Source organism: Rhopalosiphum maidis, chromosome 2 (genome assembly GCF_003676215.2).
Source record: "Rhopalosiphum maidis isolate BTI-1 chromosome 2, ASM367621v3, whole genome shotgun sequence".
In the NCBI taxonomy this organism is placed as follows: domain Eukaryota; kingdom Metazoa; phylum Arthropoda; class Insecta; order Hemiptera; family Aphididae; genus Rhopalosiphum; species Rhopalosiphum maidis.
Window position 1 is genome coordinate 65,970,417 of NC_040878.1, and position 18,581 is coordinate 65,988,997.

General features: G+C 30.9%; 1 protein-coding gene across 5 annotated transcripts in view; it reads left to right on the plus strand.

The window, feature by feature from the left end:
• Nucleotides 1-18,581, plus strand: part of LOC113551172 — a 71,180-nt gene that overhangs the window by 34,149 nt on the left and 18,450 nt on the right. The window contains exon 1 of one of the 5 annotated variants that reach the window (XM_026953255.1): nucleotides 7,816-8,400. The exons of the other annotated variants lie outside the window; for them this stretch is intronic. Within the exon in view, the coding sequence (XP_026809056.1) occupies nucleotides 8,258-8,400 (143 nt within the window). The 5' untranslated portion in view covers nucleotides 7,816-8,257. Of the gene's footprint in view, nucleotides 1-7,815; nucleotides 8,401-18,581 lie in introns of those variants that run through there. 5 annotated transcript variants of the gene reach the window in all.

Genomic DNA, 18,581 nt, shown 5'->3' on the forward strand with positions numbered 1-18,581 from the left:
GATTTTGATTTTTCGATTTTTATGCAATCGAATCGATTTATACGCAGAGATGATTTCATCGAACACGTTCGTAGTAAAAGATGATACTTCCACCGCCGCTCTTCACTCTCAGATATCCAGTTATTTCGTCTTTAACCGCGGCCGCGTAATAACCACCACCATCACCACCAACAATAACACCAGCAACAACAACTCCAGCACACAAATCGTATCATCATATTAATTAGAGAAAATTATTTATGTCCAAGAGCATAACATTATTCTGCGAAACATTATTGTCAAGTACCGGTATATTATTTAACAGTGAGCAGCGGTTATTTTTTAAGTACATTTTATACGTATACCACGCGTATTACCAATTAAAATATCGTTGCGCAACGCGGCATTTTCCAATGGACGTGATGTACATCGTCACTGCATGCAGATACAATATTATGTATATTGTATATGATATTAAAATATTATATGTGTATACAATAATATATGTACCACGTCCACGTGGATTAATAGCCAATCTTTGATGGAAATCGAGAAACCGCAAACGGACACTATACATGTCTACGTCATATTCACTCGCGTGTTACGCCGCGGTTCACACGAAAGGAGAAGCTTCCGTTGGACGCTGAGCGTTTATTATTTCTTTAAAGAAAACACACCGACGAGTTTTAATGTTTTATAATAATAATAATATTATATTATAACTTAACCCGCGTGTTATCTAGTACACTTTTACTTTTGTAAGTCCACGTAAAAAATTCTTCTCGATAATTATCATATCGGCGTGCGCGTATAACAACAATAATGAAAATATGCGCGCGGATCTCATCATCCGTTCAAACATCTTGCTGCTATCCATCCGATGCCGTCATGGCATCATAATAATATTATAGTGAATAATGATGATTATATTATTATAAAGATGGTAATAATACGTAATACGACATCAATTCAGTAGGTACCAATAGGTAAAATTGTGAGATTACCGGTATTATAGATGCATACGATATTCTGCATGTAGGAAGTGAAGTTCTCCTCGAACATTATACACGACCGCTGTTTTATAATAGAAAACCAGTGACGGGTAAACGGCCTGCGCTGCTGCAGATATGTGCATGTCGTTATCAATAATAATAATACATTAATACATAGATAGGTGTAAGCACTTGTTATGCGACCGATTGTTCGTGAACGCTGAACAGACAATGCGATGACTCCCCATCCAGCCTTGAGCCTACCCCACCGACCGAAACCAATAAGACGTGACGACTGTATTATTTTTATTATAATATGTCAGTACCTGGTTATATTTTTTTTAATCCCACAAAAAAAATTCGTAACGATCTCTAGCCAACAACGTTTCCGCTGTGTTTTGATAATGTGGGATAATACTATCGAGCACCGAATTTATAATAAATAATATTAGTGCAATGCAATATTCGGCGGGCGTATTATAGTTAGAAAGTTGTAATAATTGTTATAAACGAGCTAACGGCTCTGTGTCGATGCGGTTAATCGTTTTTTCCACAAGACAACTGTATATTTAGTATTTACCGCCTACCTAATCGTTTTGTCACAATATAATATGTAATACTATTTAATACTGCAGTACTATATGGCTGGTACTCTGGTAGACGTGACAAATCTCGTGGCATTATCAAAACGCTCTCATTTTTTTTTAGTTCCATAACACTCTGCGCATACGAAATTCAATTAAATCGTTTTGTTTTTCTAACAGACTTTTTTATTTAAATAATAATTATACTCCCATGACTATTCCTTAACGGACTATTTAACACGCAACGTACTGGAATCGTCAACGTAATAACATTATTTTTTTTGTACATTTTGTGTGTGGTGTATCCATTTTGTTCCCTTAATTACATAAAATATATGTTCTTAAATTAGTCATTGACTCATTATAATACTCCTGGTGATTATTGACATATTTTTGTATACACTTTTTATTATAATATTTAATATCTAAAATTCTACAACGATATTAATCATAGAACTAGAAACGTGACGACATTCAACGAGTTGTGACATTCATGCCAAATTGATATATTGTACCCGAAGTATACGGAAAGACAAATTATTTAAGTAAATTAATATGGGGATGTAAAATAGATTTTAAGGACTAGGGCCTGTGTGCAATATGTGCATTTTACACTTGTAGTTGCGAAACCATTATAATATTATGTTATATTGTACTTATATTTTAATATTTGCTATAACCTAAGTAAAGTTCACCAAGAAAAACAATAATTTATGATTATTACTTTATAAGTATCATATAATGACACGATTTAAGTAAAATTTTTACCACGAATACAGTTATTTTTTCCTTAATAATAGTCATTTCTGATTTAATTTATATATTATATATACTTACGTAAGTATATTTTTAATGAACCATGAAAAATATTATTTAAAAATTTAATTTCCCCCGTTTTTCTCAAATTAAATAACATACAAACAACATAACTAAGTATACAGTACAATGTATACCAACTACAAAACATTGTTTATTATGTATTTAAGCTCTATGTTTTTATATAATATATGTAGACATTAACTATAATTAAATTAAAAAACAAATAAGAATTCGTTTTAAAATCTATAGTAATTATATTTTATAAATATACTGACATTTAAAAATATTTTTCTTAGATACTAGATGTCAAAAGTTTAAAATGATCCTATAAATATTATTATGAAATATATCTTATTTGAAAAAATCGCAAGAAATAAAAAAAAGAGAAATACTTTTTTCTTAAGAATCTGTTCTCTTTTTAAGTTGATAAAAAATCAAACAGTAATTACATTTATGCATGGGTGTATAAGCCACATGAAATAATAAATATAGAATTAGTGTCATAATATTTTTTTTATTTTTTTTTATAAGCTTAGTACACTTATTGTTTGAGAAAATGAACTGTATTCCAGTGAATAATGAGTAGGTAATGACAATTGGGATACCTTATTAATTTATTATATGGCAAATTGTTATGCAATTGACAATTGTACATCGACACGAATACACGATTAATGTAACATTAATATAACAACGCGCGTAACTTAAATTATATTACCACGTAAAAAACTACTTCAATTTAATAATAAAAACAAAATTACTGTTTACATGCCAATGATTATTTGTTTCAATGTTTAACGCTATTATATACATCCGTGACGAAATTTATACACCAATAACATTAATTTACATAGTATATGTATGACGTTTGTTTACAAAAACAATTTCATTAGATTACCTATGCACATTGCTAGTCAAACTAATACATATAATCGGGTTTTAATTGGGAAATTAAAAATTACTAATATCATTCAAAATTGATCTAACGACTATATTTTACTATATATAATTCACACGACATAATATAGATATTTCCAGTAATTGAGTACTTTTCTGTTAATATAATGAAGTGTAATAGTAGTGAAAACGTTTATAATTTTCCAATATTTTTCCATTTTTTACCTCAGTTACTTATTAGTTATTATGTATACGTACTTGATGATTTATTCATAAATAACTACCCAGTTTTTGAAATAGAGTGTAAACAATTTCTGCTTACTATTGATCTTTGTTATTACTACTTATTAAACAGGACAAGGTATACATAATAATTTGTTGTAGGTACCTACACGCAACCTTTTTTGTCAACCTCTTTGCATTCCACGTAGTATGTATGTTTGTTCATTGCATATATGCGTTTATAGAAGTCATAGAACCACTTAGGGTGTAACGCATACACATACCTATTGGTACTTAAATAATATTATATGCAATGACATATAATTCATGTTGATCGAATCACACAGTAACCTAATAAAAGTAAATGTAAAGTAGTAAAGTACTATTAACATATTTATTATGATATAAAATATAAATAAATAATCATTCATCTGTAATTACTACAATACTATGGCATGTATGTTGAGTGTTGATGTGTTGAAATCTTATTGGTACTACAAAACTGCTAGGTAATAATATTTTTTATGACTGTTTATGAACCACATAATAATTAAATAATATTTAATGTAGACACATTGTTTGCTTAAATATTTATAAGCGGTTACCGTTTTCTTAGTATATGTTTTTTTGTATTTTTTGTCCTTCATTACAATTGTGGGAAATTACTGTGAATCGTACAAAGAATTAGAATTAATAGAAAAATAAAAATTTAAATAATAAAAAGACAGATACTGGTTTACTAATTATTGCAGTGATTATTTCTCAAATCTAAAAACAAAGTAGGTGATGATTCCGGGACTTCATAACGGTAACCAAATCGTATGGGAATTCATAAGTTTAGTACCATTAATAATAGTACGTGGTTTATATACGGTTTACACGTATTATTTATTATTATCATTTCAAAAATCGTTGACCGAAATGTGTGATAGAAATTCAAAATAGTTCGTTTGCTCCAGATGGATACCAGTGCCCATCAGTGTAATAAGTAACAGGCACCTATAATAACTATAATAATGTTATAAACACACAACTACGGCAGCGAGAAGACTTTATAGGCGTTTCGGTTAAAGATACGCCTATTTTCAAGTATTAATTATTTCTACGAAAAAAAAATCATAAAATTATTAATTATTTTATTGCCACGTAAAATAAATTGACTGAGATTTTGATTTTGTTTTGTGGATCACATATATAATTTCGGTATACTAAAATAATTTGCCACACAACAGGATAAAATAACGGTTCGATGTAAATAAATAAAAAAAAGATTCCAATGAATTTCTAGAAATTTATTTTTATTCTTAACAACACGCTAATAGTTGTATAATCGACAATTTTTTGATCGGTTATCATATAAATTTATTAATTTCATAACTATGTGTTATCTCGCAAAAGCTGATATGCGTCAGTGGAAGTCGATCAGTTAAATATTAAAGTATTATCTTTGGACTTATTCGTAATTATTTCAAATCATAACTTGGATATAATAAAAATAGCAAATTTCTTTCCATTTTAGTGTAATGTTTTATTGAAAAAAAATATATTAAATATGACCGGTGACGCAGTTATTAAAAGAACAAGTGCTAGGCGTGAATAATTAAAAGTATGTACTTTGCAGGACATTCGACTCTCAAAAATAGAACCTTGATATAATCTCAAACATAAAAAGTATCTTTCAAACGCCAAATCTATTATATACTTCTAATTAGTTTTGATATATTGAAAATGTTGATAACTCAAATTCGTTTTTTCTCTGAACTCTGAGTTATCAAAAGTCAATCCGGCGATGACTATATGTCTGTTTATGAGAAAGGAAGAAAGAGACATTAGAATCCTATTTACAGACGAGTAAACGACCCTATATACGCATAAATCTTTCGATTTTTTTAAGAAGACGTATTGGTGTATTGCTTATCTTGGGAAATATTTTTCATATTATTTACTAGTATAATTCGTCCGAACGAATATTTTTTTAGAAATGAAAGGTTCGTTTAAAAAAATAATTTATTGTAAAAAAGACAACTTATTTTTTTAAACGAGTGAAATGTAGGTGTTATATTTTGTAGACACCATGAGTTTTTATTATAATTTAGGTACTTACAATAATCAGTGTAATAGTGTAAATAACCTCTTTGATATTATACTGTTGTGCTATCGGCAGCCATGGTGGCGCGATAGCAAACGGCGTATTTAGTTATGCGATCTCTGCAGAGTGTATATAGTGATACGCTTACACGTATAAGACATAATACAGCCAGTGGACCGTGACCGTACCGTGTACGACTTACATGTATATATTTAACGAGTTTGTGGTCGTCGTCATATCCGCCGTTGGGCGACACTGCTTTTTACACACATAATAGTGCTCTTCGAGAGGCGCTCACGCAATGTCCCACGGTAAAGCGATCGCTGAAACATTGTTCGCGAACAAAAAGACACATACGCATACATACACCATTCTATAAAATGTATGATGAAAGTCTATATATAAACATTATACATACACGAAGATAGTATTTAAGTTAGAACGTCTTCGTGTGCATAATATAATCTTCGTCTTTCATTCAAATCACCACGTTTGCGATTGCTGCCGTTATTCGTGTAGTATATACGGGGCTTCTGTAGTCCATTCATCGATATACCCGAATATGCCTTGAATGGGACACTACACTGCGCGATGAGGAGCCCTATAACTATGACAATGACCACTTGGTCGGCGCAACGACCTGTCTGCAGTTAATAAGTATACATATACCAGATACCTGTTGGCTGTTATATGTATGATTACGCGCTATAGAAAATCAGCCAAAGCAATGTGATATTATAACGTTATATTACATTGCTTCTATAGTATTAACAAGCGCGATGACTGTTTGGTACATGTGGTACCAGTACAGTGCGTCTAGACTTATTTCCATTAAGTAATCAAATATATTTTGCCATTCTGATATGAACTATGGCCTCTCATCTGCCGGCCACAAAAAAAAGAAAATAGTCTCCTAAACACAGGGTTGGGCACCAATCAGTCTATGAGCATGTCACTTATTCAAAAAAAATCTTTAAGAACTCGAGGAAATTTAAAACATTATAACATATGATTTATACATAAATATATATAACATAATAGTAATATATACAATGTATTATGTATATTAATGCAGTATGTAACACGATAAAAGTGATAGTAAATAATATAATTAGAGAACCATTTAAAAATTTCAATGCGACGAAGAAATTTCTGAAATTTAAACGAACTTATTGTATGTTAATATAATTGATTGTTGCACTACTTGGGAGGTCTCTGATTTATTATTTTTATTTTAGTAATTATTGTTCTTAATTCATCTTTCGTGCGTAATTCTCGCTTGGTGGCTGCAGGCGGTTGACTGTATTCATATTTCACAACAGAAAATATAATTTGAACCACCTATATGCTTGCAGACCTATATTAAAATCTGTAAACCTGGTGGACAAGTTTAAGAAGTAAAAATAAAAATGCAATGCGCAGAACATTTAGATCGAACAGTATAAAGTAGGTACTCGAGAAATTTCGAGAAAGATGAGTTGTTTTTTTATGTTTTGTAAACATAATTTCGTTTGACCGGTCATACCAGTTTTTGGGAGAAAGTTCCAAATCTTGTAGTACGAGAGTTTTAAGCGGCGGCGGCGGCAGCAGCAACGATTGGAAACCACGGACGGTGGCAACGACCACCACTAATAATATAATTATTATCATTTACACCCCTCCTCGAGCTACCAATACCAAAAGATTATTTTGCATTGGAATTTTGGCGATTATCGACTTTTTTTCTCAGATTAAAAATTGTATTAATTGTTCATTACCCTATTTATCATAAAGGTCAATGAACTTCACGTGACGTTATTGCGCGTGCACACAGAAGTATACCTAATAATAATATAATACGATTTAGTCGCGAGTATATTTGCTATTTCGCCTCCGGTGGGGTTGATCGTTCGTCGCCCACACGTCGCTAGAATACAGCCGAGCATGATATTAATATTAAATAGTCCATATAGACGATTCAACAAACGTTCAACTAGAGGACAATGATTAAACAAGACTATGTAAGTCTAGTGTGATTTTGAAAGACCTGCGTAATTACACACACACACATACAAAGACACACGTCGTTGTCGTGAGCTACCTAAAAAAAAAAAGAAGAAAAAGAAACAAAAACTCCGACAAACGGTACATGGCGCGACGGAGCGCTAGTGTATTGGTACTGCGATGGGTAGGTACGTGGAAGAACGGTTTTCTCAAGCGGACGACGGCGGCGTGCGCGTCCAGTGACAATCGCGCCGAGAGACGTGCAACAACCTTTCCTTCGACACGACGAGCGTCGTCGTGATGGTGGATGTTACACGCTTCACTATTCTTCCTTCGCTCTCCACAATATCCCCGAAACGAAGCAACGGCTGTTTTTTATTGTTTTAAATTAATTTTTAGTTACCGAGTATATCGTGAAATTCTGTTGATTTTTATTAGTTTTTAATTGTTTCTATAAATTATAATTACCTACGAGTATTAATAATACCGTAGTCGTCGTATCGGTTACGTATCTTATATATTATTATAGTAATCGTTTTGACTGCCGCAGTGGTGCTTTTTTGCCACTTTGAACCAGTGACTTGTCGAGATAGTGCCGCAAAAGGACCGTCCCTGTCCACCGCTATATAAAATAATTCGAATCTCTGATAGAATATAGTTATGGTTTCGTCGTTTGAATAATAGTCGTTACGATGTTCGGTCTCGGGTGTAGTGTGCAAAAGAAACCTGCGTACCGACAGCAGGACGACGTGCACATGGCGGTCAGGAGCAGCAGGAGTCATGGTGCCTCGATTGCTGGTGTCCGGAAAAAACGCAGTCATCACCCAAAATTTAGGTACACAATCTGATGATAATAATATTATATATATATATATATATATATATATAAATTGTAATATTATGCACAACTATTATATTCGTCATACATTTACTAACCTCGCATATTACAATAATTATTTTGGATTTAACGTGAGACGTTGATATGTAGACTTTTGTGATACACATCGTTATCATATATAATATATATCTGTCTACTCGGATATCTAGTGGTTTCGTCGGTGATGGGTGTTAGCTCGGTCCCCGTATAGTGTTATATTTATAAATACATGCATACAAGACTAATATGAACCGGCATAGGTACTACATGGAGTATAATAGACAGGATTCATTGACATCGCGAGTTTTCATTGACCGTGATGGCGATAATATAATATATTATACATATAGGTATATAGTCGCGTATATAATATACGCCGGCCAATGTCATCGAATTCTGTGCGAGGCGGGGGCTTCTGACGTGTGTATATGTGGAACAAATTTGATTTGCGGACACAATGATGGTCGGGCCGGCGGTTACTGTGTATTAAAATGATACACATACACATACACACAAAATATGCGTATATATATATGTGCATGTGTGTATAAACGAAATATGGACCGGCGGCGGGCAACGGAATGCTCGGCAATACACAATGCCCGCGCTTCGTGTACAAGTTGATTGAACTCCTCGGGCTGTCGCGCGATGCCACCAATTCACACCACAATACGCAAATATTATATTGCCGACGACAATATAAATTTTTATTGTGTAAAAAAGAGACACCACCACCGCACGGGTGCAGTGCACGGTTACAAGTCGTCAACTGTTAATGCTCCGCCGAATGTGCGCAACGATTATTCGTCAAAGAAAACGAAAACCATCTCCGGTTGACGTATTAGTCGCAATGCTATAGTACATTATAGATGTTATCCAAATCATCCGAATAATGTAAAGGTATTATATACTTCTGGGTGAATGATCGAGTGAAGTCGTCAGCTGGCTTAATGGCGTTGCCGCACAGTGATGATGTTAATAATAATAATGTTCCGCCACTTGTATAATATATACTCGTATACGTAGTATTCATATAACCTGCGAAGTCAAATTTGACCATCCAGTACTCTATATGATCACTTGCACACTTATTCACCCCAAGTTTCAAAACATGTTAGAAAAATCTAAAGTTTTAACAATTAAATTTGAATAGGATAATACTTAAAATTTATTTATCCTTAGCCCCTTAGGCAGATATATAACGTAGTATATTGATAGTCGTGAGACCTGCACTTTCTCGTAGGCCCCAGTCACAGAGTTTTTAGTGTTTTTACTGTTGAATAATTAATCCGGCTCATAAATAACATCAAATTATTGAATTACACAAAAATAAATAATATTGTAATAATATTCGCTCGCTAAGTCACCGTCGAATGTTTTATATCAAGCATTTTTATTTACCTGTTTGGGAACCCTACAATTAAAATAATAATAAATATTACCGCAATGGCAATGATGATAGTGTAGGTGGGTATAGACAAAGGTATAGTGTGTCGGAAAGAAAATAATACACACAGAAATCATCGCGATGTCCGGTTACGGTCGACTGCGCGTGGACTTTAATAAAACGAATTCCGCACGACGGACTGCAACGCGGCCCAGGAGCGCACCTCGAATCCAGAGATCCGGAACAATACCGACTACTCGTTCCGTGAAATATATCCACTCATCTTCGCATAGAGCAAACGCGTATTTATTACTGTTATCGCCGTACGATGTTGTATTCATTTCGCTCGATACTCCCAATTGCTTCAAATGGTCAATGTTCTAGTCCGCATAAAATTGTCTGAGAACCGGCTCGTGGAATCTACTGTCTAAAACACAATGATATTATAATGTCATATTACTTGTATACTCAGCGGCCGCCTCGCAAACCGTTGTATTATATTTATAAGTTCTATAGATTTGAATAATTTAAGAATTTTAGTAAGAGTTTACCGCGTGAAAATACGATAAAAATAAAATATAATGTTCAATATACAAACCGCAGTTATATTACAACTTTCGCAAACATACGTCATTCATTATTATGCGTTATATACATTATACATTATACAATGATACTGTATACATTTGCAATATGTGTAGCTATATTAAGTATATTTGGACGTATAATAAGAATATGTTATGTGGTTTTAAGTCAAATTTAACAATTATTAGTTACATTATTTTTAAATTATCGCGCGGTAAAATTCTAAAAGAATTAAAATATGTCTGTCGTTTTTAATTTCGATTTTTTTTTATTTTTATAATGATATTTATATTTATTAATTGGATATTACCATACAGTTATACATTTTCTATACCTCCAATGTTACATGCAATCGTACAGGGCAAAGACCCTCGTTATATTATGTGTTTAAGTCAGTTTGTCAATTGTCAACTGACACGTTTATAAGTAATGAGTAATGATGTTTCAACACAACTGATAAATGTTATTTGTCAGTTCGTAATATAAACAACACAACATAATCAATTAAGACCCATAGATTATTATAGGTCAATAATAATTTTCTAATTAATTACTCCAATAGGCAATAATAATTGGGATTTTCAAAACGTCGTTGTATCAATATTATAGGAATAAATAATAATGTTAGGAAGAGGTTGTATTTTAATTTTTAAGTTGATACATTTATATCAGCAGCAATCTGTATATTTTACGGGTCGTTTGCTCCCGCTGTTCATTACAAAAAAAATAATTACGTCAATTTAAAAAAGACAATTTTGTGATTTTAAAACTGAAATAGGCAAGCTCATTATATATATATATAGCCCTATAGTCTATAAGTATGAGTGTTTTAGTGTTTATTAGAATGAAACGAAAAGAATACGTACCATATTTTTACTGATGTAGCAATAATATGTTATTATAAAATACAGCTGTAGTTAATCTAGATTTATAATAGTAATATGCTTTATAGAAACAAAACAAATATTATCATAATTTCTATATCTGTAAATCTGTTTAATAAATAATAGTAAGTTTTCGTTCTTTTTTCTAATTTAAACTTTAGACGTCATATTGTTATAAAACTACATTTTATTTTAAATTTTAGTCCAATCAAAAAAACCATCGACGTGGATGAACGTTTTAACATATTATATATTATATTATTATCTGCAGTGGGTTCAAAGACCGTCTTTCCTCAGTCGCAAATACACTGATTCATTACGTCTGTTCAAATAAGTTTTTACGTGTATTTTAAAAAAGTGAACCAATTGACATTTAACAAATAACAGTAGTCGTACTTAGCTGTAGTTTGCAGTATTGCTATGTAGCGAAAAATACATATTATAATACTTGTCATAGTGAAATCGAACGCGTTATACAACTTTTCTGATGATTCAGTAGTTTTCCTCTTTGATAATTTATGTCAGCAGGGGTTCTGTCACCGCAAATGTATAATCCCAGAAGTAATGTTCATCTCGCGGATTAGTTTTGCTTCGGGCTGAGAGGCTTGTGATTTTTTTCACCTAATTACATAATTTTCCGATGAACAGACTTCAGAGAAATCTTCTTTACACACGAATAGTTTTAATATTATTTAACTTATCTGTAGTCAGTATTACTATTGCATCGGTGGTGTCACGTCGCGCGTCGTCCAAAAATGGATCGTTTTAAAAAGATTCTAAATTTAATTTTTAAATGTTCACACCTATTTGAGATTATTAATGTATTTAAAGAATCTATATTCATGATTATTACAATCAATGAACGTAATAAATGTGGCCTGTAAGTATTGTATTAATATTTCAAACTTATACGATTAGCAAAAATCTATTAATTTGTTAAATTATAGGTTCAAAGTTACTCAATTTAAAAGACATTATTATTTATCAATTATCTGTCCACTCACATTATTCATTTTATTACGATATAATAAAAACAATCATTTATAACAATTCCAATTTGAAACAAAAGTATAGTTATTATTTTTTTTTTATTAAAATAACCCGTGTTTGGCATTTCTGAACAAACTTGTTTTTGATATTTGTATGATTTTAATATTTCCAATGAGCAATTTAGAAATGATTATTTATTTTTGTTTTATATAAACGTTATTTTTGATTAATAAAACTCGCATGCCAACAATATCTACCAGTATATAAACCAGTGGCGCAGAATTATATGCCATGTCAAGCGATCGCTTTACTTCTAAAATGGATTTATCATATAAATTGAGGAAATGGGTGGGTGGGTGGGTGATTGGAACAAAAATTTTAGATTTCGTTTCATAAAAAAGTCTGAGTTCTGCGTCACTGTATTAGACATATTTAAAAACCACAAAGTAAACTCAATAGACTTCCTTACTGAACTGTAAATACTATAAGTATAATCTAATATAAATCTTATTTTATCGATATTTATTTTTTTTCTTAAAAAAAAATTATTTACGGACATATGCCCTTCGGCACTGCAACATAGTTCTCGTCCGGTGCACAAGTATAATAATATTGGTTATGGATTCATCGTGTGTATATAATAATAATATTATATACATTATACATAATATATGACTATAATTTATTATACATGTATTTATGTTTTTTACGTCTTCAAATGTGTGTCATCTTGGTGCTCTGTTGGATTATGTGTGTGTGTGTGTGTGTGTGTGTGTGTGTGTATTTTTTTTCCATAAAATTCTCAGCATTTATACTATACAGTATACACACATATAATATAATAATAAATAGTAGCGTAGCTAGTATACGTTATAGCAACAAGAGAGCGGCAGGCACGCGGAATATAACTGTTTGTCTGGTCGGACGACGACCAGTCGAGATGCAATTACCCGTGTAATGGCTTGGCGCGTCTCGGTTGTATGAATATACAACTATTTTTCATGCCATCCAATTGACCGATATTGGAATCGTAGCGGAGACAAATACATGCACACAATTATACATGGTAATATAATAATATTGTAGTGTGTGTAGTATCTATATACTCGTGTAATAACACACATATACTCGATATATCGCCTTATTTTAGCTCGAAGAAACCTCGCCGTAAAAATTTACATACCGATTCGGTTTGAGCGAGAAATGTGCGCGGCGTTTAGGACCTGTGCAGTTTTTTGCGTTCTCGTACGATTTCGCCTCGGTTTCAGAATACCTACATAATATTATTATTAATTATTATGTTACGTTTTAATTGGTCAACTGTCACTAGGAGATGTTATTAACCCAATTGAAACGTGTTGTGATATCCACAAACGTGTATTCTATATACCTACCAGAACTATGAATTTTTCGAAAAATTGTATGTTTAACATAATTTTAGGTGATGGTCGCAATAATAGTAGTATTGGCCACATAATATATTTCACTAAATCGTGGAATTTCGATCCTATATTATCTTATACTTCAAAACTAAGATAAATTTCCAACGCAGTCTGATTTAAAATTAAAATTAAAAATGCACTGTCCCAATCTATGTACGTATTTCGATAGGTTCCTTTTCAAATAGAATTGATATAAAACATGTTATTATAACAGCTGAAAAATACACCGATATTAATTAACATTACCTACTGCTGTTACATTATCAATGGAACTTTATCGCTGGATACGTTTTTAAATTTAATTAAAAACAATGTTTAATCCCGCGTTTCATATCGATCGAACAAATAGAAGTTTCGTGCGTATAAAGGAATAGGCACATCACGTTTTAAAATTATTCTGTATAATGGCGTATGGGGTACACGTGTTTCGAAATTATTTCGATCACGATGGTATTTGCCGTGAAAAGATTAACGGAACATCGTTTTGTCTATTTGTAATAAATATCTGAGCTACTTCTGTCGATAAAAAAATCTAAATGACAAAACAATGTATTATTGTATTTATTATTTATTCTTTAAAAGAAGCGACCAAAAACATGTAATATTGTAATGCTTCATACAGTCTGTTTAAAAAAAATGCATTTTCTCGAAATGTATATACAAATTACTATTATTGTATTAAAATAAAATTAATGAAATGTTATTACCACGATGTGTACCTATCATTAAAATGATTTATTTTAAATTAGCGAAATAGACGTAACACAGAATAATAATTACCTATTATTTGTCAACTAAACAGGTAAATACCTAGATAATGTATTTAGGCATAATTATATATTATAATGAGGGAGGAGTAATACTCACCCGATTCCACTTAAGCAGCAGCAACACCAGCTTAAAATCAAGAGAAAAAATGTATATACCTAATTATAGTCATAATACAAGACGTACCTAATAATAAATTTATCCTTAAACATTAATATGGTTTTATGAAATAATAGTTTTTATAATATGACAATTGTGTAAATAATTTTGACTTTAAAATATTATCACAGGAACTATTTTAAAAGATTAATTTTTAGACAAAGTTTGTTATACAATTTACAAATAATTTATTGTCATAAACGTATATTGTAAGTTTATAGAGTGACTATAATGTAACTGTACTATAATGAATTTCTTTATGTTTTCTTTCTTTTATTCTCTTGGAAGAATAAAGTTCTTCCAAGAAACGAAAGAACAAATTAATAAAAATGAATAATGAGTCATATGAAAATACTGAAAATCTGAGTACACATTTAGATTTTAGAAACGGTACACACGGCTGGGAACTTACGTACATTGTACAATTTACACAACATAATAATTTAATACTATATGTATATACACTTGCGTATACGATAATTCTGGTAATAACTGTATACTGTATAGTGTATATAGTGTACACACGTAATTACATATATTATGGTAGCATAAGTGTTGGGTATTTGGAGATTTTACCGCTCATAAGTAATAGTAGTCGTAATAATGATGACAGAGTGTATATATTACAATTGTATTAAATACAATTAATTACCAATCATATTCATCCCTTTTTTTTCTTCATTAATACAATTACACAGAATCTAATTTTTTAATTATACTTTAAGTATAATAATATTTTCATATTCTTATGATTTGTTGTACTACTTAAAGAGTGTTATTTGGAGATATAAACTTTTTTCCCATTGTGTAGGTACTTTTTTTATATAAATTATTTAATGGATAATTTTTCTGAATAAATTGTCATATAAAAAATCAAAATTTGAATAAGTATTCTGAGTTATTTAACATAGTGTACTGAGAATAATAGGTGAAAATATATGGAAGCCATGGTTATTTAAACTTTTAAGTGAATGATATTAATCAATCAATATTTTTATAATTTATAAAAATGGTCTAAATAGGTATGTATAATAAATACAAAATTCAATATTTTATATTTTATGTTTTTGAGAAATTACTCGTTCGAATTAAGTATATCAACATTTAAAAAAAAATTTACTCACTAAATAATTTATAGTTTACAGTAAAAAACAGTCCTCATTTGAAAAATAGAAGTTTGTTTCTTTACATGACACTCTCAAAGTACTAAATAGTATAAAAATTGTTAAAACTTCGAAAATAAGATATTTAAGTATTTTCGAAAAATTTCAAAATCAGATTTTATATAACTGTATTATTCAATAACAAAAAAAAAAAAGAGGTGAAAACTCTAAATGAAACATCCCGTATATACATAGCCATTCAGTTGAATGATAGTACCGTCACAACACAGCAGTATACTAAATAATATTACAATCTAATATTAATATTGTTTGCTGCAGTAGTTTTGATTTGAATTTTCTAGTGCGATGTTGTTCGTAATTCACGACTCGCGCTCATTTCCAGACAGTGTTATTATTGTAATTATTTGAGGTCTCTAAAGCCCCGCGTGAGCATAAATAACAATATAATATTATCCGTTGCTTCATATTTTATTATAGACGCTCGCGCAAAGCCAAACCGATTGCAAATATTGTCGCCCACTTTCGTGTCATTACTCGTTAGGCCTGTCGTGTAATAAGGGGGGAAATCGCGTTCCCGCATAAATTTTATTTTTAAGTACATTTTTTCACATAGATTTTTTTAAACATCGAATATTTATTGTTGTTGCTATTGTTGGTATTCCACCACGTCTGTCTATAATTGAAAAATAAAAACACCAAAGTAAACGTTCGGTGTTTCGTTGTAACCGCCTTGAATGTTAACATCATAATGTTTACACTTTTTATTTTTATTATTATTTACGCCCGCCACAGACACGCGAATCGGTCTCAAAAGCTAACAAGCGTGTAGTGTTGTTGCTACCGCGTTAGTTGATAAAATGATTCCGGATCGGTAACCTGGTTTTTCAACCTGAAAACCGCCTAATGGTCGTTCCTATAGTTAGCAGACGCCTAATAGAGTCCAATATAGGTATACTTATAATATATATATATATTATATATTTTATATGTCGACAAATGTAAAACGTGTTCCTGACACGTTTTGATGTCGAATCGGCCGCACTAAAATACCCATGTGCAGGTTAATCAATTATGCATTCCGGCAAGAACGACTCGCTGCACCATAATATATAACTATATACGAATCATTATATTTCTTTCTTATCTATGAAGTTTAATCACGAGTACACCTGTGACAATCCCTATTTAAACGATTTTGTCAAACATTTTTTCGAATACTATGAATATTAATAACGAGGTACCTATTTAAAATGTATAAATACCAAAGTTCAAACAGAGAAATGCTTCATATGCAATAATATATAATAAATATATAATATAACTATATAACTTAACCTTTATATATACCACCGTGAGAAGTCTACATCATTTCCGGACTCTTAATTATGCCTTGCCAGTTACCGTATACTTACTAAGTTCTATATTGTCCGGTTCTTTCGGTCCACTGCGTGTGTCGAACAATAACATAAATGTTACTTAACGTAGGTACAAACCTCGTGAAATATCATTAATTCTATAACGTAATAATACCTAAACCTTTAATATTTCAATCATACGTTCAATACGTTCTCATACAAGTCTACATACTTATGTATATATATAGTTACGTTTCACTATAGTCTATACTCAATAGTCATGACGGGGATTGTACTATAACGATATTATTGTTTTGTTCCTAGTTAGACTTGCTATAATGATCTGCAGATAATCCTAAAACGACCTGTTCAATTCCGGGTGGCCTGCGGGACCGTTGAATGTTATAATTGAATAACTATAATAACACGATTGAACATTCAATATTCTCTATATACGATGGTTAACTGTACGAGTGAAAAAAAAACATTTTAATTTCTTTTTTTACACTTAATGACGTGTTAATAAAACTTTTTGTCGACTGTTAGGGGGGGGGGCATAAAATTACACTACTAATTATTGATATCAATGTTATTAAGTATATTTCACAATAGTTATTCCTACATATTATAATCTGCATTATTTCCAAATAAATGTAATAAGTAATGAATCCTATCCCGTGTTTTTGATAAATAATTTACAATATTACTACTACCATATTTAATGATTTACAGTAAATTTTTGATGTTTTCGTTTATTACATATTGTCAGAAATTTTGAAAGAAATAAAGGTTTATCTGATTCATTACTACAGAATTTAAAATGTATAGAAAAAATGATTTTAGAAATATAAATTAAATAATAAGTTAATAAATTACGTGAAACTCAAATTAGTTTGTTTGAAGTACAAGAAGATATTACTAAAAATATACAATCTATGTCTTGATACATTATAATATAGTCTAAAATATAACGTCGATAATGCGCATGCATATTGTAAATTCCTCAAATGTAATTTGTTGAAAACTCACAAATAAGTGGACCTGTCTGTATTAGTTGACACAATTTGTGACGTGACGATCGTACCCGTAAAAATGAATAATTTCACGCGATCACTGAAATATTTAAATATTTAAAAAAACCATCATACATACACAACATACATTATTGTACATTATTGTCTGTACATGAAAATATGAAATTAATTGATTCTGTATGTTTATGCGCCATAAATATTTGAATACCTCGCAATCAGCGACCTGCGTGCCGTTTTATATATGGTAATATAATATATTGATTGTTATTTTCCTAGTCTCCTCCAAATAAGCCGTACAATAAATGATAACATTGTATAGGTACTTTCGTACTTTCACGATATCTTAGCAGTATTCCAATATTTATGTTTGTATTATTATGTGAGTACACAACTTGTCACAGCAAAGTATTT